Genomic DNA, 23,586 nt, shown 5'->3' with positions numbered 1-23,586 from the left:
GAATACTAATATTTATCAGACTAAGTATCTCTGAGTTGTAGAAACTTCAATTCTTCACTTTAACTATGAATCCAGAAATTTATGTCTTGTTAGCATGCAAAGGATGATATCCATCCAACCAACCAAACAACCATTCATTCATTCATTCATCCATCAACTCTTGTCCAAATCATACCTTGAAAATGGAGGAAAGCACAACTGGTGTGACAGGTACACCGTCACTTCGGTGTTTCCGTGGGATGCGCTGCCTCGCTTCGTGCACCATACTGGAGACAGTGGGCAGCAAAGGCAAATGCAAAGGGATGGGCTCTGTCAGACGCTGCAAAACTTGCCCAATGTCCCCAACCTCTGAAAGAGTTAGACGTGCAAAAGAAAATAGAGCAAGATGGGCATCAGGCAGAACACAATCAAAACAAAACACGAATAATGAACTTAAACGAATACGCAGCTGGTGTCACAGCAGCCGCATGACACACTCAAATATGCATGATGTAGCCAAAATGAGCCAATTGTTACTTTCAGTTCTTAATAGATAGGATTGCTTTTATACAAGAATTTTGGTTCATGAAATGGCAGAGCAACAGAGCATGGAGAGTCAAAGGCGCAAAGTGGGGTGAAGGGGAAACATGTAGAATCTAGAAAATGCATTAATGCACAACAACACAAAGAGAGGAGTTCCCAGGTGAAAGCAGAACATGGTCTCAGGAGGTACCGTAAAGCTTAGAGAGAGAAATGGGAGAGAGCACAAGGTTACGGTGGCAACAGACCTGAAAGTCTGGAGGGAATAATAACAAGGCAGAGCAGACGCATGAAGGTATCTTATTAAGACAGAGCAGACCCAAGAAGGTTTATTATGCCATGTGGTGATAATAATTAACAAGTTTCAGTGTACTAGAACTTGCTCTTCCACGAACCTCGACTATGTATACAAAAAATAAAAAAGATGGCAATATGGCCACGACATAAGGATTATTACATTTACATAAAAAAATTGCTTTAATGCAGCCCTTTCTTGTGCCACATATTGCAACAGCTGTTATGACAGGATGGTTCAGAGACAGTGATTTAGCTTTGAGCTGTCTCCTCTGGTTTTGATTCGCTATTGCCTCTTGCATGGATTCACTATGTGTACTATAAACTGTCGGATTGGTGCTTTGCAGGCAGGGCATGGCATAAATTGTGGTCTCTTGCATGGACATTAAGCTGGGGACCCATCTGTAAGCGTTCCATTGCGTCTTTCGATGAAGAGTACGCAGGTTATCGGCAGCATCCAAAACAAATCCCAAATCCATGCACGAAGCTACAAGGGCACTGTATCAACAGATTGATCATGTATCAATCTGTTGATACCTTGATCAACAGATTGATGATCTGTTGTGGTCTGATTGATGATCTGATTGATGATCCATGTTTTTTGACATTGATGATCTGATTTGATCTGATTGATGATCACAGATCACATCACAGATGATCACAGATGATCTGATCACAGATGATCACAGATCTGATCACATTGATGATCTGATTGATGATCCATGTTTTTTGACATTTGACCTTTTGACCCCCATGGCCCCAGAGGGTGGGGCCAAAAAGTAACGAGGAAGATAGAAACGAGATAGTTTTGCTGAGTGTTTTGTTGAGGCCCATGTTGATGAGGTCATACGTTTCAGAAACAGTATTTTAAGCTGAGCACTGGTGGCGGATAAAGAGGGATGAGGGTGGCATCAAAAGGGCTAAGGGCCTGACATTTGTACAGACATACACTACATGGTCAAAAGTATGCGGACACCCATTCTAATTAGTGGATTTGGCTGTTTCAGCCACACCCATTGCTGACAGGTATACTGTATATAATCAAGCACACAGCCATGCAATCTCCATAGACAAACATTGGCAGTAGAATGGGCCGTAATGAAGACCTCAGTGACTTTCAACGTGGCACCGTCATAGGATGCCACCTTTCCAACAAGTCAGTTCGTCAAATTTCTGCCCTGCTAGAGCTGCCCCGGTCAACTGTAAGTGCTGTTATTGTGAAGTGGAAACGTCTAGGAGCAACAACAGCTCAGCCGCGAAGTAGTAGGCCACACAAGCTCACAGAACGGGGCCGCCGAGTGCAGTTGTGCAGTTGATCATACCTCCCCAAAATTATTCTAGCTGTGGGCCGAACCTGAAACTGATTCCCATATGAGTGCAAGTGAAGATTCAGCTGTTAAAGTGTGAGGGTGAATGAAAAAAAACATTTACCACCAGAGTGGCATAGAAAGGATTTGGCAAAGATTGCAACCTATGTTTAAAGAATATTCAGAAACCACCAAATGCCTCATCCAACTAATCCACCAAGATTAAGTGAGAAAAAGTAAAAAAAACATTACATGGCTTTGTAAGATCACTGCAAAGGCAAAAGGTCACGGTAAGCTATTGCCTTTAGCACAAGTGAAACAACGCCAGTAAAACAACAAAAAAACTTGAGCAAAACCCACACTTCCAAACTAAAGCAAAGTTGAAAATGTTCTACCAGAAATGACAAAAAGTTCCAAAATATAAAATTTTGAGTTAAAAGAAATCTTTCATTTTAACCCGCAACCCCAGGTCTCCACCCACTGGTACATGAACCAGGGATAAAATCCAAAACTCGTTACATATTTCATGCGTCCTCCAATGTTGATTGCATAGCCAAAGTTTCACTTTAAAAATGTGTCCTTAATTGTATTTTTTGACATTTGACCTTTTGACCCCCATGGCCCCAGAGGGTGGGGCCAAAAAGTAACGAGGAAGATAGAAACGAGATAGTTTTGCTGAGTGTTTTGTTGAGGCCCATGTTGATGAGGTCATACGTTTCAGAAACAGTATTTTAAGCTGAGCACTGGTGGCGGATAAAGAGGGATGAGGGTGGCATCAAAAGGGCTAAGCGCCTGACATTTGTACAGACATACACTACATGGTCAAAAGTATGCGGACACCCATTCTAATTAGTGGATTCGGCTGTTTCAGCCACACTCATTGCTGACAGGTATACTGTATATAATCAAGCACACAGCCATGCAATCTCCATAGACAAACATTGGCAGTAGAATGGGCCGTAATGAAGACCTCAGTGACTTTCAACGTGGCACCGTCATAGGATGCCACCTTTCCAACAAGTCAGTTCGTCAAATTTCTGCCCTGCTAGAGCTGCCCCGGTCAACTGTAAGTGCTGTTATTGTGAAGTGGAAACGTCTAGGAGCAACAACAGCTCAGCCGCGAAGTAGTAGGCCACACAAGCTCACAGAACGGGGGCCGCCGAGTGCTGAAGCGCATAAAAATCGTGTCCTCGGTTGCAACACTCACTGACGAGTTTCAAACTGCCTCTGGAAGCAACGTCAGCACAACGTCATCGGGACCTTCATGAAATGGGTTTCCATAGTCGAGCAGCCGCACACAAGCCTAAGATCACCATGCGCAATGCCAAGCGTCGGCTGGAGTGGTGTAAAGCTTGCCGCCATTGAACTCTGGAGCAGTGGTAACGCGTTCTCTGGAGTGATGAATCACGCTTCACCATCTGGCAGTCCGATGGACGAATCTGAGTTTGGCAGAAGCCAGAAGAACGCTACCTGCCCGAATGCATAGTGCCAACTGTAAAGTTTGGTGGAGGAGGAATAATGGTCTGGGCTGTTTTTCATGGTTCGGGCTAGACCCCTGAGTTCCAGTGAAGGGAAGTCTTAATGCGACAGCACACAATGACATTCTAGATGATTGTTTGCTTCCAACTTTGTGGCAACAGTTTGGGGAAGGCCCTTTCCTGGTTCAGCATGACAATGCCCCCGTGCACAAAGCGAAGTCCATACAGAAATGGTTTGTCGAGATTGGAGTGGAAGAACTTGACTGGCCTGCACCATACCCTGACCTCAACCCCATTGAACACCTTTAGGATGAATTGGAACGCCGACTGCGAGCCAGGCCTAATCGCCCAACATCAGTGCCCGATCTCATTAATGCTCTTGTGGCTGAAGGGAAGCAAATCCCTGAAGCAAGGTTCCAACATCTAGTGGAAAGCCTTCCCAGAAGAGTGGAGGCTGTTATAGCAGCAAAGGGGGGGGGGACCAACTCCATATTAATGTCCATGATTTTGCAATGAGATGTTCGACACATACGTTTGTGATGTTCGGGTGTCCACATACTTTTGGCCATGTAATGTATGTGCATGAGAGCTAGGAACCAGATGTTTAAGGCTCTGAACCTTACCTCCACTGGCCTGCTCAAATAAGGACTTTCCTAAAAGCTGGTCTGTTGACTCCTTCCTGTGGCACAAGCCATGGAATTCATGCAGAAAATCACCTGGAAGGAAAAGAGTGCAAAGGGCAACCATTGAAAGTGCTCAATATACAGTCATATACACTTACATTATCACTCCTTGTACCTTTGCAAGCTATAATGAAACTGTAGACCCATGCATTGCCTATTATCCTGCTGTGCTTCGAGTAAGATGGCAGGCAGTACAGATCGAGTCAGGTTAAGGATGTAATCCACTTGGAATACATTTGAAGGAACAGATGAGCGGACATGAAGTCAAAACAGAGAATGGACGTGTGTAAGTGTGAATAACAAGTGAAACCAGAAATGCAAGAAAAATAACTTATCTAATAATCAAAAGCTCTTCCACGAAAATCAATACCCCTTCTCTTACACAATACTGTATGATTGTAATGGTTGTAATTAAACAGAAATGTGTCACCTGCCCTTTAAGACTTGCTGGATCATCTGCTGTCATTTGGGCTTTTGATAAATCAAGTTCCAAATTTAAAAAGGCAGCAGGCTTACACCAGAAACACCAAATGAAAGAGTACACCGTTGGTGCTGCAATTAGTCTCTCCATACAAGCTCTCCTCGATTTCCTCTTTCATCAGTGTTTTCCCCCATCCAAGGGTTAAGATTTAGATATGTAAAACTACTTTCACCACTGTACAGTTAAACTAACAGGACCACTGTCTCATGGGTATTCTTACATAACAGGCACTGTGGATTGTCTGCCATGCGCACCCTCACAGACCATTGCGGTGCTTGAAGGGGGTCCAAGTCCCTGGAAAATTAAAAGAATGACAAGGTGAGAACAAAATAAAGCAGCCTCTGTTACCAGCCTCTGTTACTCACTGTAAACAAAATTGGAAATTATGGCATTGCAAGAGTTATTTACTGCCGCAGCTCTTAAAACAATATCGGAAGTACTTTGACATTGAGGTATGCATAATCAAAATCTGTGGTGAAGCTAAGTGTCATCGTTTGCAGGACTTGTATAATGCAGAGATGGGTACATACGAGTACACATCATTGTCAACAATGATGTCCTCAGTCAGGTGTGGCCAGGTGGCAGCAAGATGAAGTTCACTGCAACAAAAACATGCAACATGAACAGACAGTACAGTAATTGAGATGCTCACTTTAATCAGAACCAACAAGAGCAAAATAACCAATGTCATAGGAACATATGCTGGCTGAGATTAGATATATGATGCAATGTGACCAAAACTTTATCTGATCTGACCTCACAGGGTCCGCACAGGCACCAAAAGGTAACTTGCCAATCTCCAGGCCCCCAACTTCACCCACACCACAGGCGTCGATATCTACCATAAGAGGGAAAAAGCACAAACCAGACATACAATGATCCCTTTAACAATTAAAACAGTTGCACAATACAGTACAGTGCCTTCAGAAAGTATACCAACCCCTTGACCTTTTTCACATTTTGCTGTGTTACAGCCTGAATTTAAAATGGATTAAATTGTGTTAAAATTGATTAAAATTAAATTTAGATTTTTTGTCACTGATCTACACATTTTTTGTCTTTTTGTCACTATTATGTCAAAGTGGAATTTTTTTTTTTAGAATTTTTTTACTGAATAATTATAAATGAAATACAGAAATATTTCATTCACATAAGTATTCAACCCCCTGAGTCAATCAATACTTCGTAGAAGTGCCTTTGGCAGTGAATGCCATATCACATAGCTTTGAGTATTTTTGGATATGTCTGTATCAGCTTTGCACATCTGCATTTGGGAGAGTTTCTCCCATTTTTCCTTCCAGATTTGCTCAAGCTCTGTCAAGTTGGATGGGGAGCGTTGGTGAACAGCAATCTTCAAGTCTTTCCACAGATTCTCAGTGGGATTCAAGTCTGGGTTTTGGCTGGGTCACTCAAGGACTTGCATGTCATTGGTCTGAAGCCATTCCAGTATTGCTTTGGCTGTATGTTTGGGGTCATTGTCCTGTTGGAACGTAAATCTTTGCCGCAGTACAAGGTCTTTTACACTCCGAAGCAGGTCCTCCTCAAGGATTTGGCTGTATTTGAATCCATTCAATGTACCCTCTATCCTCACAAGTCTCCCAGTCCCTGCCACTGCAAAGCATCTCCATTGCATTATGCTGTGGCTGATATTTGAAGGGCTCAGCTATAATTATTTGGCAAATTGAAGAATCTTTCTTTCTTTTTCAGGATAGTTTTTGAGCAGAGAGTTCATTCCAGCAACAAAGCAATGCCTGCTGAAATTTATTGCACAGAAATATTTCTTATCATGAGCGACAAGTCAGTAGATTTTATAGCTGGCAAATGCCACAACTTGAGAAACTCATATTGCTTCATCCCTTAACTTCTTCTTTTGAAGTTGAGTTTTCAGTGCCTCAATTTATGATTTCCACAATTACAATGGTTCTTCATAATGTCTGACTTATATTCAAATATTCTGCAGCACAGAAGTCAAAAATAGCTTTCTAATTCTCAATTTCATTCAATAACAGCAATATTCTTCAATCCTCCCAATTTGCTTGCACAATGCACTTTGCAGCAGTTGTAGTATGGGACGGACTTGCTGTTCTATCTTTTCATGGCCATCACCAGCAATTACAGTCGCACCACGCTATTCAACGGGGGATACGTTCCTGGAAAATGCCGCAAATTGTGAAACCGCGAATGGCAGGGCATTGTTTTGATGGAAAAGGGGGGATTGGTTCCTGAATCGTGAAAATCCACGAATATCGAAGAACAAACCACAAATGGTGAGGCAAAATCCGCAAATGGTAAGGCAATCCCATGAATGTCGACGATAATCAGCGAATGTCGATGAAAGTCCTGGAAATAGTGAGGCAGCTAATTGCACTAATAGATACTGTGGAGTGTTTTCATTCTGTACAATAACTCGCAGGGATGACGTGTTATGCAGCTTGTGGAATATCCCATGAAGCATTGTTTACCTGTGAACGGTGGCGGGATATCACATGAAGCTGCTCAGTGTGAATGGCGGGATATCCCGCAAAAGCCATGAAAACGCGAAGCACACGGCAGTGATTGCAGAAGCAGGTCATGCTCGCGGCTCGTAGAAGATGTTTTTTGCGTATGTCCAGCTGCTTTGTGCATGGCTGGTGAAAGATGGGTTTTATAAATGTCATGCCAGCGGATCGTGAAAATCTTTTTTTGCATCCGAGAAAAACCGCAAATTCGTGAGACACGGCCACGAATAGAAAAAAAAACCCATGAATTCACAGGACACTTTTCCGCGAATAGAGAAACAGGTCGCATTTCATCAACCGCAAATATGCGGCACCCACGAATAACAGAACCGCGAATAGCGGGGTCCGACTGTACTTCCATTTCTTTTCCTGAATGTTGTGTCCTTACAACATGAATCAAAATCTTTCCATTTCCCAACTAACCTGATAATAAACAGAAACAGTCATGCACAACCATGCCGATTTATGATTATACATATTGGTAGTCTAGTAAAATTTTTACCATATAAAAATGGAGGATATTATTTAAATAATAAAAATTATAACAATTAATCGTCATCATTATGAAGGAAATAATAATAATAATAATAATTATTATTATTATAACAATCCTTGCAAGACAACACGTGCATTTGCTTTTTCTAAAACTGAAGGAAACTTGCGCGTTTTGACCCATACAATTTAGGAGTCACTGCAACATAACTAGGCCATTTGATTTATTGTCTCGTAAAACGGCCATACATTCAGTTTGTGGGGCCATCAATTTGAATAATGAATTTTGGATAAAACAACCAGTCTGCAGAGCTTATCTTTTTGGGAAAAGACCCTACTGCGTCAGGTGTATGATATTTGGGTGAAATCCAGATACTCATCGGCAGTTAGTTGCTCTTTTGGGTCACTAGGCACAGATTTCTAAAAAATATATATTGGGCAACAATGTAGCTCAAAAGGAAAGAGTTAGACCCATCCATGAGGAAGATTTATCACCTGGTGGTAGTTGTGGCCACTGGTACTGCTGGCAGTCTTGGAGCACGTATGTAAAGCGCACACACACGTTCACGGGTGGCACCGATGATAAGGGGCACGCCTGTGTCACAAACAGGCACAAACCCAATCCTGTTTTACAATGCGATCTGGAATTGTGACTCTCACTCCTAAAATATTGTGCATACAGGTCACAAGCAATGTGAGCACTGCAATATCTGGGAATACAAATTGTGAAAATAACATAAACATTGAGAAAAGCAACTTTTAACAAAAACAATAAAGGAACACGTGCTATACTGAACTAAGCTGACCAATTAAATGTATGTTTCTTTGAAATGAATTTTTGGTGATACAAATTACGGGCTAGTGATGTAGTCAATGAAATGTTAAGATAGGATAAACGGTGACGTGTCATTGATCACAAATTTTTCACAATATTTTTGTCACACAATCACAATATCACAATATTTTACAATACACAATATTTTCATCACAATATTTTCACAATATTTTTGTCACACAATCACAATATCACAATATTTTACAATACACAATATTTTCATCACAAATTTTTCACAATATTTTTGTCACACAATCACAATATCACAATATTTTACAATACACAATATTTTCATCACAATATTTTCACAATATTTTCACAATCACAATATCACAATATTTTCATTTTTACAAGCGCATAGGGATACAACAGACAAATCAACACAGTACTGTGCATGAGATCATCATTTCATATGCAACATGTGGCTGCTGGTTGCATCATTGCTAAGAGCGCGGCTGTGCTATTGATGTAGTGCCCCGTTTCCACTAAACCGGTTCCACTAAACTCATATTGCCGACCTCAAAAGCATGGCAGGCTGAGTCAACCCACCTGTTGTGTTTTAACGACACAACAGAGGCTGAAACTCAAGACCCTAAGATCTTAAGCCAGCCACCTTAACCATTAAGAAAACACCAGGCGTACAGTACATGAAATATGAACCAGGGATCTCAAAACCATGATCTATATGCTAAAAAGGGAATGGCAAACAGGCACCTGACATTATTCCTGGACATTTATCTGTGTTTGTTGGTTATTTCCATTTTATTATGTGTGGAGACAGTTGAGTGGCATAATCCCATTTAGTTCAATTCAGATATGTCAAATCCGGTCATCCATATATGATTCACTAAGACAATACTACGTATTGCCCATGAACTTTAATGCTTGATGCTCTATGGCCAGTGGTCTTACACTCTACCTTCTTCCTCCCCTACAATAAACCGCTCATCCACAATTCCCTTACTATCTTGGACTTGAAGACATCCAGCAGGCCTGATAAATGACCATAATGGGCGGGTGCCTTGCGCAGGTGAACCATCTCAAAATCGGTGCGTACGCCTGGACCCTCACACTGCCCCACGTACATGCGTCGCCACTTCTGCTGCACCTGGACAAATACTGGCACCTGGCTGCATGCACAAGTACAGCCAGGTGTGTATGCGCACACACACACAGACATTCATTTTATGTAAAGAAATGTGCTTATTCCTAGGAATATTATGTGCACTGGTGTTGGGATATCATGGAGTGGGAGATTTTTGCTTTACAGACCCTATTAATTTCTTTTTTGAAGTATGTATTTGATATCCACCATGCACAATCATGATGAACACAATCAGTGAAAGATGTTGTACAAAAGCTGATTAATGGGAGGAATACTGAACTAAGAACCCATATTGAACCTGTTGTCCAATATGACTACATACCGATATTACTTATGGCTTTCTTGTCCTTCATCGTGTTCTCCAATAGCCTTGTGTCTACCTGTATGTTTGCACCTTCATTCACCAGATTTTTGACATATTTTTAAATAGCAGTATCTATGTTAAAGTGGCAGCGTAAACACCTTGTTGGGACCTGCAATTTTGTTTCAACGTCCCTGTACTTTTCTTTGTACTTTCATTCTTCAAAGCATGTTAAATGAATTCAAACGATGGTTCATTGGTAATTCTAATCTTATCTAGAACTCGAGTTAAAATATTAGTGTCACCAAAACAACTGTCCTTCCCACATGCATTGTTTGTCCAAGTCACCCTCTATTTTGTCCTTCAACTCCACTGCGGGTGTCACCTCCTACCCCCACTCTCTACTATTCCTTCTGTCCTGTGTCCTGATCCGTTCAGTGATCTATGTCTTCCACGAGCCTTGACTGTGTATACAAAAAACGAAAACTGTTATTTTCAAAGATAATTCGACCAAAATTTATACACATACTTCAGGGATTAGAAGTAGTGCTTACACTAATAATTCACTGGTAGGCCGAAAAATACCAAAAAATCATCCTTTTACACAGCAAGGAGAAATCTTAATATAATGGAGCAATTGTGGATGTCGCCAAAATTCCAAAATTGACATTTTATAACAGTTATTGGCATACGAAGAGGTTCCAAACCTGGTTATAACTTTGGTTCCAACCCCAATACTGGCATTAAGTGGCCATCCAAGGCCAGCAGACGAGAACGTACTTTAGCCTTACCCCAGTGCACATACTCCAGCATGAACTGGGGCTCGAGTTTTTATAAACCGATAAACCCCGTGACCGGGTACAGTCCATGAGCCTGGCTTTGAGTACCAAGAGAAGAAGAATTGTGCATAAGTATTTCTATGTGTAACGTAATAATATGTTGTTTTAAGAATCCTTATTTTACAATGGCAAGATGTTCGCAAGGAAATGAAGCGGTGGGCCTAGAAATGGACGGAAGTGCCCGCTAGTCTTTACAAATATAAAGAAACGGGCAATTCGCCCGTAATGTTTGCGTTTTATGCACATACCATGAAAATAATGAATGACCTAAATTGTCTTCTATGTACTAACACTATTCTTACAATTAAGCTTGATTCCTTTAACATCTGCAGGCAGTGAACTTGGCCAGGACGACAGCATCCAATGACCAACTGTTACGGATCCCGGATTTGGAGGAGTTACTATTCATGTCATTGCTTATTAATGTTTATTCTATTAAAGGTTGTTGTGGTTAAAGGGTTAGAGAGGCTCCGGATAACAGGAGACCGGAAACAGGATAGTGAACCGGAAGAAGAAAAAGACACGAGGTCCGGGAGAAGCGGCGATCTTCCTCTTCCTCGCCCAGCTCCGACGCGAGTGGTGTCGATATTGAGCAGCGTGGGGGACACTGCGTTTGAAAGCCCGTCTGGCGAAAGGAGTTACCTGCGCGGGGTAATTACCGATTACACGTCAAGTTGCCGTGGGTTCGTGCACGGAACCAAGCGTCCGGCACAGTTCGCCTCCACGTCTACAAGGACGCGTACGGGTCGCACCTTGGGCCTCGCGCGCTTTGCAAGCCGCGCTTTGCTTTGCCCGCGTTGCTTTGCAGGGAGGTGTGTGCTGCAGCAGCTGTTCCCGGTACGCGACGTGCACGTTTGGAACACGTCAGCCAGGGGTTCGTTCAACCGCCCGTGTGTGGAGAAGTCGACCTTCACCTTGGTCTGGAGGGGCCCAGAGACATTGTGAGGGACAGTGACCATTGAGGGGTCGTGAGTGGGGAAAGGGGGGAAATATATGAGATGGCCATCTGAGTAATATTGTTGATTGATTGTTGAGTGTGGTTGATTGATTGGGAATATATTATCCATTAATCCAGATCCTTGGTGTGGGGGTTTCTTATTGACTTGAATTGTTGTGTCTTTCATATTGATTGCGTTACGAAAGCGTATAAATCATATATCTTTCTGGCGGGGTCCCTCCCACGGTCTGGGGGTCACCAAGACCAGGTAGTTACCGGGAGGACCACGTAACACAACTCATGTCTACAGACATGGTGGAATCGTTAATGTCCGCAGCTTGAATGCAGACATTATAACAAACAAAACAGAATACAACTACTATGTTACAAATGCTATCATCGTATTATTTTGAGAATAATCTAAGGAATCACTAAATGCAGTATAAGTTACACCAGCATAAAATTAAAGGGCGACTGACACAATCTCACCTACAGTATAATATGGGCATAATGTTTAGGACTTAGAAGGATCACAAACAACATCAGTGAAACCCATTAAACATGAAAAACTGCAGGCCTAAACTTATTTCATGCATTTCAATCGCCCATCACAATCAAATGCTCTGACCATCGGCTAAAAGTGTACTCTGAAGAAGAAGTCGGAGGTTACAGTTAGTTGAGGCTGTTTCTCAGGTTGAACAGTGGAGTGAGAACAAGGCCATTCTGAGCGTTCTCCAAGAAGGACGTGGTTTTATGAAGCTGAGAATAGAAGTACGAGTGGACTCTGCTAAAATTCAAACAACGAGGGTTGTTATACTTTTCTATTAGACCCACCAATAACACAAATCTTGCATCACCAACTACCGAATGCTAGGGGGGAGGTTGGGGTGGGAGAGGGTAGGGGCATAGGAGGGAAGCGGATGTTGGGGAGGAGAGTGGTTTGTTTCCCTGTTTAACATTTCCACTGTTTAATGCAGAATAATAAAGGGCTTTTTCGAGTGAGAATACTCATAAATAGAGGGCATCCATTTTGCATACATCCCTGGCACTGTGAGCGCAAAGCATATAAATAAATACTGCAATGACAAATATTGTGTGGAAAAGCTGATAAAAACCTGGGGGAATCCTCAATTTGCACAACAAGTAAGCAGCAGTCAGTTGCCCTTTATTTCCTCCCCTTTTTCCTCCTCAAACTGAAGATAACGCTTTTACAATGTGGAACCCCATTGATGGCTCGGTTGTTTATAGGACACAGCACACCAATTAAAAGATTTCCCAAAAATGCAAGGCTCAGGCCTACTGGGCAGCTATACTAGTTGGTGGTGCCTTCAATTTGGAATATGGATGTTCTCAAAAGGGTGGAGAAAAAGCCAGGGTTTTCCAGCTCTACACTCATCAACATAATTAGGCTTTTTTTTGCATTTCACCATCTCAAAATGACACTGGATATGATAAATATGTAATTTTGAGGCTGAGGCATATATGGGAGTGTTCAAGATAATAATGACCAATTAGAACGGCCTATATTTATTGTTTGCCAGAAGACGTTGTTGGTACTCTTCCTGGAGTAAAAGCAATCCAAGTATAAAGTATGACAGCTATATAGTCATGTACTAATCAATTAACAAAATGTTGACAGTAAATATGGTGGTGACAACAAACCAGAGATTTTTTTTTACATCATTACCAGCCAGTGTTGCCGAGGGCAATGCTGATGGAACTCAGGAGGAGGTTACACTTCGACTCAGTGATCACAGCCTCGGCTGGTGCTGCTGGTACTATTACCACAAAGTTTCGGAGCCCAAACCTGTTCGGAAACAAAAGTTGATACCGCCAAAGAGTCAGTCACATCATGGCTATACTTAATGATCATAAACATTGAGAAGCCCATGGGGAACAAGATAATAGCAACATGACCTCATGGTAGCCCAAGCCAAACATAATAATTCAGGTTCTGCAACGTAACATCTCTTTGACGACTCTATTTCATCTCATCATGGAGAGATCCATGCCATCATGTCTAATACGGCCCCAATCCCAGCATGCCTACACTACTCAAGTCAAGCACCATGAAAGCAAAAGAGAAACTGTAAAATAGCAAAATCACTTAACTATGTTCAACTTTTTTTTTTAAACAATGGGGGAAACCTTTTCCAGCCATTTACTGAAAACTCTGCAAATAATGTTTTAAGGAGGGCAAACAATGAGGCCAAGGCAATTTTTCAAGATCAACTAACAAAATAGTATGCACCAGTGATATTATGGGCACAAGTCCCAGGCAGTTTCCAGGAAGATCATTTCCAGGAAAAACCATGACATCATTTCCTGCCTTTAAAAATTCCAGTGTTTAAAACGAAAATAAACTAGAACAATGCGACTGTGTCACCAATATGCCTCCGCATAGTCCCACAACGGGTAGATGCCCTCGTTCACTGTCCTAAAAATAAACAAGTTTAATTCATCATTATCATGCTTTTGTTCCCCATTGGGAGTACTTGACAATGTGCCAAGTTTCAAATTTTTCCATTCGGCGGTTTCCGAGAAATAATTTTTTTATTATTTGTTTTTAATCCAATATGGCTGCCATATCACGTGAACTATGAAGTCACAATTATCATAAAAACATTCTGCATGGGTGTCACTCCTACCCTGAAAGTTTCGTCTCAATTGGACATGTGATTGCTGAGAAAAACGAGGGTTAGCATTTACAGATTGACGGATTGACGGACCTACGGACGGACAACCCGAAAAATAATGCCTCAGGCCACCTTCGGGGGCGGAGGCATAAAACGGCAGAATCTACTTTTGGAGCGCTGACTTAGGGGCCATTACATTGTATGGTGTGATGGTGTGAAACACAGGTGTGATGTTAGCTGCTTGTATAGTTAACCAATTGACATCAAAGTGCACTCTTTTAACCAAATTTTAAAATGCAAGCCATCACGATCTCTCGATTCCTCATCCACGACTCTGGTAACACAAAATTGATTATCAAAACTTCAAGAAGAAAACTCTGATCTGGCCCCAAGTAATTTTTTTGTGAGAAATAAAAACATAACACCACATTGATTATAATTAATGATAAATGGTAAGTGCTTCTTTATCTGTATGTTTTATAAGATACCACATAGAAGGTTAGGTGAGGGCTTGTGGAATGGCTGGTAGAGTATAAAAATGAATTGGAAACTGGCTTAGTGATTGGAAGCAAAGAGTGGTTGAGAGTGGGAAGATGTCTGGCTGGGAGGATGCAAGTAGTGGGGAACCTCAGGGATCAGTACCAGGACCATTATTATTCATCATTTACATCAACGATTTAGAATAGTGGGGTTAAGAGTCGGCTTTCCAAAGGAAATGCAAGGTGCTGGGGTTTGGTAAGAATAATGAAAATAGGGACTACATAATGCAAAGGGCAATCTTGGAACATGTCACACAGGAGAAGGATCTGGGATTATCAATACATATGGGGGGGGGGAGGGGTATGGAAGAAGGGGGTAAGCAAACAGTACAGTGACAGACAGACATAGTTAAAGCTAACAGGGTTTTAGGTTGTATTCGTAGGTTGATAAATTACAAATTAAAAAGGTAGTGATAACTCTGTACAGGAATCGAGTGAGGCTTCATCTAGAATATATTGTTACGGTTTTTAGAACCGGCACTTGTAAATAATAATCCATGGTAAATAATTCCCTGTAAATATTCCCATCTTCTAAAGGTTAAAGGTCGCACCCTAATTAGTCCGTATACAACACGTAGGGCACCATAGGAACTCTAGTTATTTCATTAGTATGTGTTTTAGGTAAGGCTCTGTTTCCAATAGCTGGAATCTGCGTTGCATTAATTAAATAAGATAGGTCCTTCAATCCCATTCATTTTGCGGCTTGACTCTGTCCAAGTTGTGGTTACGCGCCTTTGCTTGCCAGCAGCATTCGCTGCCTGGCTCCAAACGCCATTACGCACGTGGTCAAGCCGGAGAAGAAGGGGGCGGAGCGCTCAGAACGAGGCGTGGCCCTGTTAGGGGCGGAGCCGGTGAGCCCTCGCGAACCAACGAAGGCTGAGGTGAGCTCACCGGTGGGCGGAGTGCGAGGATACGTGGCTTGATCTAAAAGCGCACGATATAAGCACCCGTGCAGAGCCCTTTGATGGACTACTTGTTGGACTGCTTCTCGCCACGGACTTCTGGCTGGAGCTGCGCGTAAAACTTCCCCGGGGACTTCTGTTGAACTTCGGCCCTTCATGCATGTTCAGAGAGAGAGGGAGAAAGCCGAATACCTTCCCCGATATATGAACCCCGACAAATAAGGTCCGCTCGCATTCCAACAAGACACGAACACCGCTGCCTGCTGGGTTTCGCCGCGGAACCGGAACGTGGATCGGAACTGGAGCGTGAACCGGGGTGGAGCGTGGATCGGAGCCGGGGCCCACGCTGTCCATCTGCTTGGACCTTCCTTCCCTGCCATCATTACCCCTACGTGTAAGTCTGTTTGTGTCGTCCTGGGGCGTGATAATTAAGACTGTTTAAGACTGCACTGTGTTCTGCTTCTTCTTCTTCCCTTGTACAATCTTCCTTTCGTTTCCTCTTTAATTATTGTTGTTAATAAATTCCTGTGTTCTTCCTTTACACTTTGGTTTCTTGTTTCATTCGATCGTCTTAGTCTTTTCTGTCCATTGGGTACCCGCGGCACGATTTGGCCAACCGCTTAGGATCGGGTTAGTCCTTTTGTTAATGGCTCGGGCTTCGGATTGCTAACCGCTCGGCAAATTCCATCTTGTCCGTGGTCCAAGCGGGAATTATCTCCCTGCTTTGCGGAGAGATTGGTACTCAGGTATTTGGGACCTCCATTGACCAATCACCCTGGCCAGTCTCGACCGCAGAGGAGCGTTATAGTTTCCAGGATCGGGGGACGGCCAGCTTAAAAGACAAGGGGATTAACCCTCCCCCCTCTCCCCCCCCCCCCCCCCCTTGGTAACGGGAGTGCCGAACCCCGAATCCGCAACAATATTATACAGTTTGTCACAGCCTCTGAGGACAGACATAGCTAACAAAGAGAGGGTTCAACATAGGACTTTTTACATTATAAAGGAAGTGATTGTGAATGAAGGGATCTGATGGAGATGTTTAAGATAATGAAGGGTAGAGACAAAATAAGTGGAGAATAATTTTTTTTCAGCAGAATGGACACTGGCAAGACAAGGGGACACAGTTTAAGAGTAAAGAGGAGAGTTAGGACAGTAGTAACTCGAGAGCAGGGGTCTTCCCTCAGAGAGTGATGAATGCATAGAAAGGTCTCCCCACAAGGGTAATGGCAGTAGAGTCAGTGGATAGTTTTGAAATTCATTTTGATAGGTATCTGAAATTAGTGGGGATGGGGGAGTACTAAGATATTGGCATGATTGCTCAAGCTTGATGGGCCTAATATCTCTTCCTGCATTGAAGTTTCTTGTACAATCTATATTATAAAAGGAGCCGTGTCTGTCTGTTTGTCGTGTTATAACTTCAGAACGGATTAACGGATTTCAATAAATCCAATTCGGTCTTTCGGCAAAATCGGTAAAATTCGGTAAAATCAATAAATCCAATTTCAATCAATGGATTCGGGTAACTCCCGGGAGAGTTTTAATCCAAAAAAATAAGAAATTGTTTAAAATTTCTTATTTTTATGGGTACATGGACACACGTGTCAAAACTGCAAATGCCAACACCTGACGTCGGTTATCCCTGCATGGAGAGCAGGATCTCCCAGGAATCCTTTTTTTTCTTGCCCCACAGATTAGCCATCGCAGAAAAGATTGGTATTTCCGTCAGCGAAGCGACAGGTCTTATATTCTGGTTTCTAAGATACAAGTAGACAATGAATAAATCAACACAATATAGAGCATTTTAGAGCGGTAGGGTAGCCTAGAGATACGCACACTCGCTTCTATGCTGTCTATTTTGAGATCAAATGTCGTCCCAGCTATAAACTGTCATCCCGGTGTTTCACATGTAGCGTGATACATCAATGTGTGTGTCGTCAATCCAATGGACAGTTAAAAGGGCATCCCGTCTGCCAGGATTAGTTGGTGGACGTTAAAGTTCCCAAGGTGTCTTTCGTGAAGAGTAGGCGAGCTATCGTCGTCACCATGAACAATTTCCAAATTGCTGCTCTAACCTTAGTCAAATGTCAGGCATGGCCAACAGGTTCGTGAAAGCCTTGGGCCAAGCTTCGCCCGACCAACCCCACAATAATGCGGGAATAATTATTGCTGTTAAAGAATAATAATAAGAAGAATATGGAGAGTGGTAATTTGGAATCCCAGTACATGAACTGTGTACTCGGATCAGAACACTAAAGACGCGTACTAAAAGGGTCACGGAGGAGTATCCGATTTTAATCTATTCATTATTGATTCGTGGTACTAAGAGGGATAATTGTTATTAAAGGCCATGTGGGATCTACACCATGGAGGGAAGAGGCGGGGTTTGTAATTCTGTATTTGCGGTTCAATACAAAATGGGGAGTCGGGGAGGCTTTGGGGGAACAAATTGAAAATTAACTATTTATATAAATGTAAAAGGCAAATATCTCCTAATACTCGTATAGGTGCATCTTGACTACCATGGAGAAAACAGGTTTCCACATCAGGGATCATTGAAAACGTATTCAACTGACAAATACAAACGAAAAAGAACAATAACCCAATTTTCAGATTATACAACATGTTACTTGAACTGCACAGCCCTGATCCTGAATGCGTGCTTATTCAGATCGTTTTGCATTACCAACGGACAAGGCAATGTGCTCGTGGAGTAAAGTCGTTATCCATAGACATTAGGTCCAGCATAGCTTCAGGTAGAGCATCTGCAAAGAAGACAAGGGAGATCAAAATGTCACTAAATGTGACACAGTTTTTCAAAATGTTTCACTAAGTGGTGACTCGCTGTCATGACATGTGACAAAACACATCAAAGACAAAATATACACTTCAAATGGACCTCTCGAGTCCAAACACGCGAGTGTCATGATGTTTTACACTTACCTTCACTATCTTCATCTGGAGCCTGGTCATCCATTTTCTCTGGCACATCTTGCTTCAGGGAATGGTGGTTAATCATGAACTTAAAGTTGGCAAAAAAAATCTCCTGAGACTTCTCCTCCCATGTTCCCTTCAGGAACTCACCCTGTAAGATAAATGGTGGAATTATCTGGGAAATAGCCACCAAGATGTAGGCCAGAAAAGGAAATCAATCATGTGGTCATTGCACTACTGGCCTGCTTACACTGCCTAGGCTGTATGTGCGAAGGTTATTGTTTTAACCAAAATTATTTCAACTTTAACCCTTTTCCTTGGAATATCAGAGGTAGCTGACAAATAACCAGGTGTGGTTATCTGTCAGCTAGCTCTCTGGCTTACATGCTTCTGTGTGTACAGCTGCACTGAACATCATCAGTATGTATTGTGAAGCGGTGTTAGTTTGGAGTTATTTTAAAATTTTAAGCCACAATGGCATTTATTAGTCCTACTGGTTTCACCGGAGGGGACCACAGGTTTGCTCTCCAGATGTATGTCCGTGCGTCCGTCGGCTTGTCCGTCCCACCTGTGGTTTATAGACTTTTTCCCATACCCTTTAACATATTCAACTGAAGCTTGGTACATGGCTTTATTATAAGTTACAGGACAATTTTGAGTTTTGGGGCATTTCCACAATTTTACATGGAGATCTGCCCTTTTGGAACTTGGGAAATATCACATATTATCCATGGGTCAGTTTTCAGCTACCCTGACTCCACCAAGCTGCTTTACATGCATTGGCTGGACAGCCGGCCTGACTCCACGTCAATTAAATCCATGTGCTGCCATTCCATGAGGCAGCACAGACTCGCAGGCCTCAGGCCTTAGTGTTAGTCCATGCCCCAGTGCAATTTTAATGATTTGAGGTATATAACCACAATGTATTGCATATGCTCATAAGCCAAAAGGATGTTTTTGCTTCATGTACGTATGTACATCGGGTTATTACCTCTGCCACCAAAGGTAGATGGAGGTTATGTTTTCACCCATATCTGTTTTTCTGTCTGTCTGTCTGTGAACAGGATATCTCAAAAAGATGTTGACGGATTCGGACAAAATTTGGTGGACATGTTGGGTATGTAACAAAGGCGAAATGATTCGATTTTGGTGAAGATCAAAGCCGGATCCAGATAGGAGAAATTTTTTAAATGGTTCTTCTCCATTGAGAGATAGGGCAAAAAACGATATATCGAGCGATATCTCAAAAAAGGTGTGGACGGATTCGGACAAAATTTGGTAGACAGGTATGGTGTGTGACAAGGACAAATCGATTCAATTTTGGTAGAGATCCTAATCCGGATCTGGATATGAGAATTTTTAAAGTGATTCTTCGCCACTGAATGATAGGGCTGTAACCAATATATAGCACTATATCTCAAAACGTTATGGTGTGGAGCTATGCTCGCACGATAAAGCCGGACAAAATGGACGACACCAGGAACGAAGTTTCACTGAGCTATTTATTCTAGCTCAACTCGAAAGAACTCAAGAGCACTGAATAGCCCGTTAACACGGGCGGCAATTTATATCAAAAGTTCACCACACAAAAGCCACGCCTCTCAGGCGGGGCGTGGTATGCAAATAAGTCAGCCACGCCTCTCAACGGGGCGTGGTATGCAAATCGAGAGTCCGCCCGGGCAAGGCAAGTCCGGACACGTCCGGGCGAGTCAGGGCAAGTAACCGCCCGCCGGTTACGTCATCGGCCGGTGCAAGGTGATTGTGTCATGCTTCCGGTAACCGCTACAATGGACGGATTTGGACGAAACTTGGTGGATAGTTTGCGTGTGCAACAAGGACGAATCAATTATGTTTTTGTGAAGATCAAAATTTGGATCCGGATACGAACATTTTTAATTTATTAATGCTTCTTCACCATTGAGTGATGGGCCAAAAAGGATATACAGCATGATATTTCAAAAAGTTGTGGATGACTTATGACAAAACTTGGTGAATGAGTTGGATAGGTGACGATAACAAGCTGATTAGCTTTGGGTTTAGGTCCGGATCCAGATCCAACCCATAAGTTGGATACAAAATGTAAACTGTTATGCCTGACAGAGGCATGCTCTCTACCGAGTGCCGTTCTAGTTTTTATTATGTTCGGCAGATCGCCAGGCCTCAGGCATGGGTGTTAGTCCATGACCCAGTGCAATGAACCCAGGTATACATATACACCAGGTATACCCACGATATACAGGGTGTCTATAACGTCCCTATCTATTTAAGTGAAATAGATAGGGACTTTATAAACACCCTGTATTATATATGCACATAAGCCGTACACACGCTTTTGCTTCATGTATGTACATCGGGTTATTTTTTATTATTTTCACCAAATGCAGCATTATACACCACCCAAATAAAGGGATGTATTCACTGATATTGAACTGAAACATGGTAAGGGGCATGTATTGCAAAGCAATTCTCCCTCTTGTTTTATTCTTTTCCATCAACATACAAGGAACGGTACATCCTCATGGCCTGTGCTTCTTAGGCAGGCTTTGGGAATCAGTGATGCAAGCATGCAAGCTTTAATGATGCATCAGTAACGTATTGAAGCAGGCAATGTGGATTTACTCACTGATCTCATCAGGGTTACCACCAATACATTGAAAAATAAATTTGAGGTTCTGCTCACAAAATAACACTATTTATAGAGCATATTGTCAAGAAAAAGATTTTTCATTTACATTCCCACATGAATGAGCTATCATTAATTCAGCTGAGGCCAAGTGAAGCAAAGTCGAGGCTGTTTGTTCTTGATAAGTGAAACACCCTGAAACCCATGCTTACTGAAAACAGACTTTTTAAAATGCCAGCCGCATTTTCCATCCAATCATCAAGTAATTTTGTTTAAAAAATTATCCATGGGTAGGAGCTTTTATGTTGAAAGTTTTGTGATAATCACTCAAGCAAGTGTGGAGAGAAAGAATTTAAAAACGAATAAAGGTGAACAAGTGAGGGTGGAAGAGTGAGGGCATCGGCTGACGTTCCACAACATGGTCAAGGATGGTTGTGGACACCTATTGCTAGTACATATTGGATTCAGCATTATGTCAGTAGTCACATAAGTAATGCAATTTTAACACCTATATAATAGGTGGATCCAGGGGAGGGGGGAGTGCACACCCCTCCCCACCCCCTTCGGATTTTTGACAATAAATTATATGCTGTGATATTGGATGTAGTCCAGTGACAGATATAGAGGGGTGCACACCATTCAACTTTTTCGTCATGTGTGAGGCAATTATATGTGTGTTTATATGATACACATCTGGTGAGAGGTGCTGAGTTAATATTTTATTAGCGCATTAATTGTGTGTTTCACAATTGTGCTGCTCATCGTTTATGAGTGCTTTAAATGCACGTTTCCCAATCGACCCGTTATCAGATTTTGTCTCAGGTTGTGACCACAGTGCAGTCATTCGTGTTTTGACAAAGAAATGGCTGCATAAGTCTTCTCTGGTGAGTACATCCTCATGGTTATTCCCATTAGTTATTGTGAATTTGCTGAACTGTCGGGCCAGGGAAGAACGCGAGGAACTGCAGAAACTTTCAAGAATGCAGGAAAGGCCGTTTCCAACGATCAATCTTAAATAAAAAAAATTAATGCGGGAACCCCATGACCACCACCCCCCCCCCCCCTTGCTCCCCCCTGCCCCCCCACACACACACAGACCCCTCTCCCCATTCAGCACTATAGATTGGTGCTTACACCTCCTTCCTCTCTCCCCCTCCCCAATACGTCCGTCTTTAAATTCCTGGATTCGCCCCTGTATGATGGGGTTCGCCCCTGTATTGTATTCGCCCCTGGATTCGCCCCTGTATGAAGAACATGATCAATTGAAATATAAATGGATCCTTTGGATGGAAAAACATGAAAAAAAAGTTTCAACGCAAAGCTTGCAAGGATACCGTTTTTGGAGATTGCGAGATGAGATAGCTTCTCCCCTAACCATATGAAAAACAATGTATTTTCTTATGAAGGAAACATGTATCACGTAACCTTTTAATGATCCGATCTATCCTATAGAAGGAGCCGTGCAGGCGTCCGGGTTCCACCCATTGATTGGACAGTTCGCCTGACTCCACCCACAATATCTGTACTGCGGCCGCCATGTTGTTGATTATTGTTATGCAAAATCAAAGATGTCATATTCACAAACACCACCCAAGCCCTCCCTACAAGTTTTCCCTTCAGTGTAAAATGACCAAAACAACAGTGAAAATGATTTTGAACCGATAGACATCAAGGGCCTTGTGAAGATAGGCCTCAGAGATCAAGGCAGCTTTCTGTTGTTTATACACTTGCCAAATAACTTTGTGGAATTCTTTCAAGCAACGTTTTTACAGCGGAGGTTACAAGGGGCCTTGATATCATTTCCGACTATTTCCTCTTAAAATTATGAGTTAGACAGGTGACTTTGAAAGGTTTCTGTGGAGTCGGTGATAGCATGATAAGAGAGTGGAGAACACTAAACTTATATTGTTTGGGGGAGCTGAGGACTGTTGGTGGGCGGGGAATGGGGGTTGAGTAGTTGTGGTGGGAATGAGTTTTAAGGCCCGAAGAAGGGAGAGGATTGAAGTCCGCAGGGGTGGTTTGGGGAGGTTGAGGACTTGGGGTTTTGTGGGGGAAGAGGAGGGGAGGGGGGGGGGGAAGCAAGGATGGGACAGAGTTGGGAGGAGGTGGTTGAGGCTCTGGGGGGGGGCGGGGAGGGGTGGAGGGGAGTGGGGGAAGGACTTTCAGTGGGAATGGGGAAGGTGGTT

General features: G+C 42.6%; 1 protein-coding gene across 1 annotated transcript in view; it reads right to left on the bottom strand.

Annotated features, from left to right (window-relative positions):
* Positions 1-23,586, bottom strand: part of RAB3GAP1 (RAB3 GTPase activating protein catalytic subunit 1) — an 87,420-nt gene that overhangs the window by 47,542 nt on the left and 16,292 nt on the right. The window contains exons 4-13 of the mRNA XM_068131591.2: positions 18,787-18,928; positions 18,530-18,608; positions 13,457-13,576; positions 9,552-9,717; positions 8,248-8,347; positions 5,519-5,600; positions 5,293-5,361; positions 4,983-5,056; positions 4,222-4,314; positions 176-348 (exon numbers count right to left, since the gene is read on the bottom strand). Coding sequence (XP_067987692.2) covers positions 176-348; positions 4,222-4,314; positions 4,983-5,056; positions 5,293-5,361; positions 5,519-5,600; positions 8,248-8,347; positions 9,552-9,717; positions 13,457-13,576; positions 18,530-18,608; positions 18,787-18,928 — 1,098 coding nt within the window. The remainder of the gene's footprint in view (positions 1-175; positions 349-4,221; positions 4,315-4,982; positions 5,057-5,292; positions 5,362-5,518; positions 5,601-8,247; positions 8,348-9,551; positions 9,718-13,456; positions 13,577-18,529; positions 18,609-18,786; positions 18,929-23,586) is intronic.

This window comes from Myxine glutinosa, chromosome 1 (assembly GCF_964187855.1).
Source record: "Myxine glutinosa chromosome 1, kmMyxGlut1.1, whole genome shotgun sequence".
In the NCBI taxonomy this organism is placed as follows: Eukaryota; Metazoa; Chordata; class Myxini; order Myxiniformes; family Myxinidae; genus Myxine; species Myxine glutinosa.
This window is presented reverse-complemented; position numbering and strand designations above follow the sequence as displayed.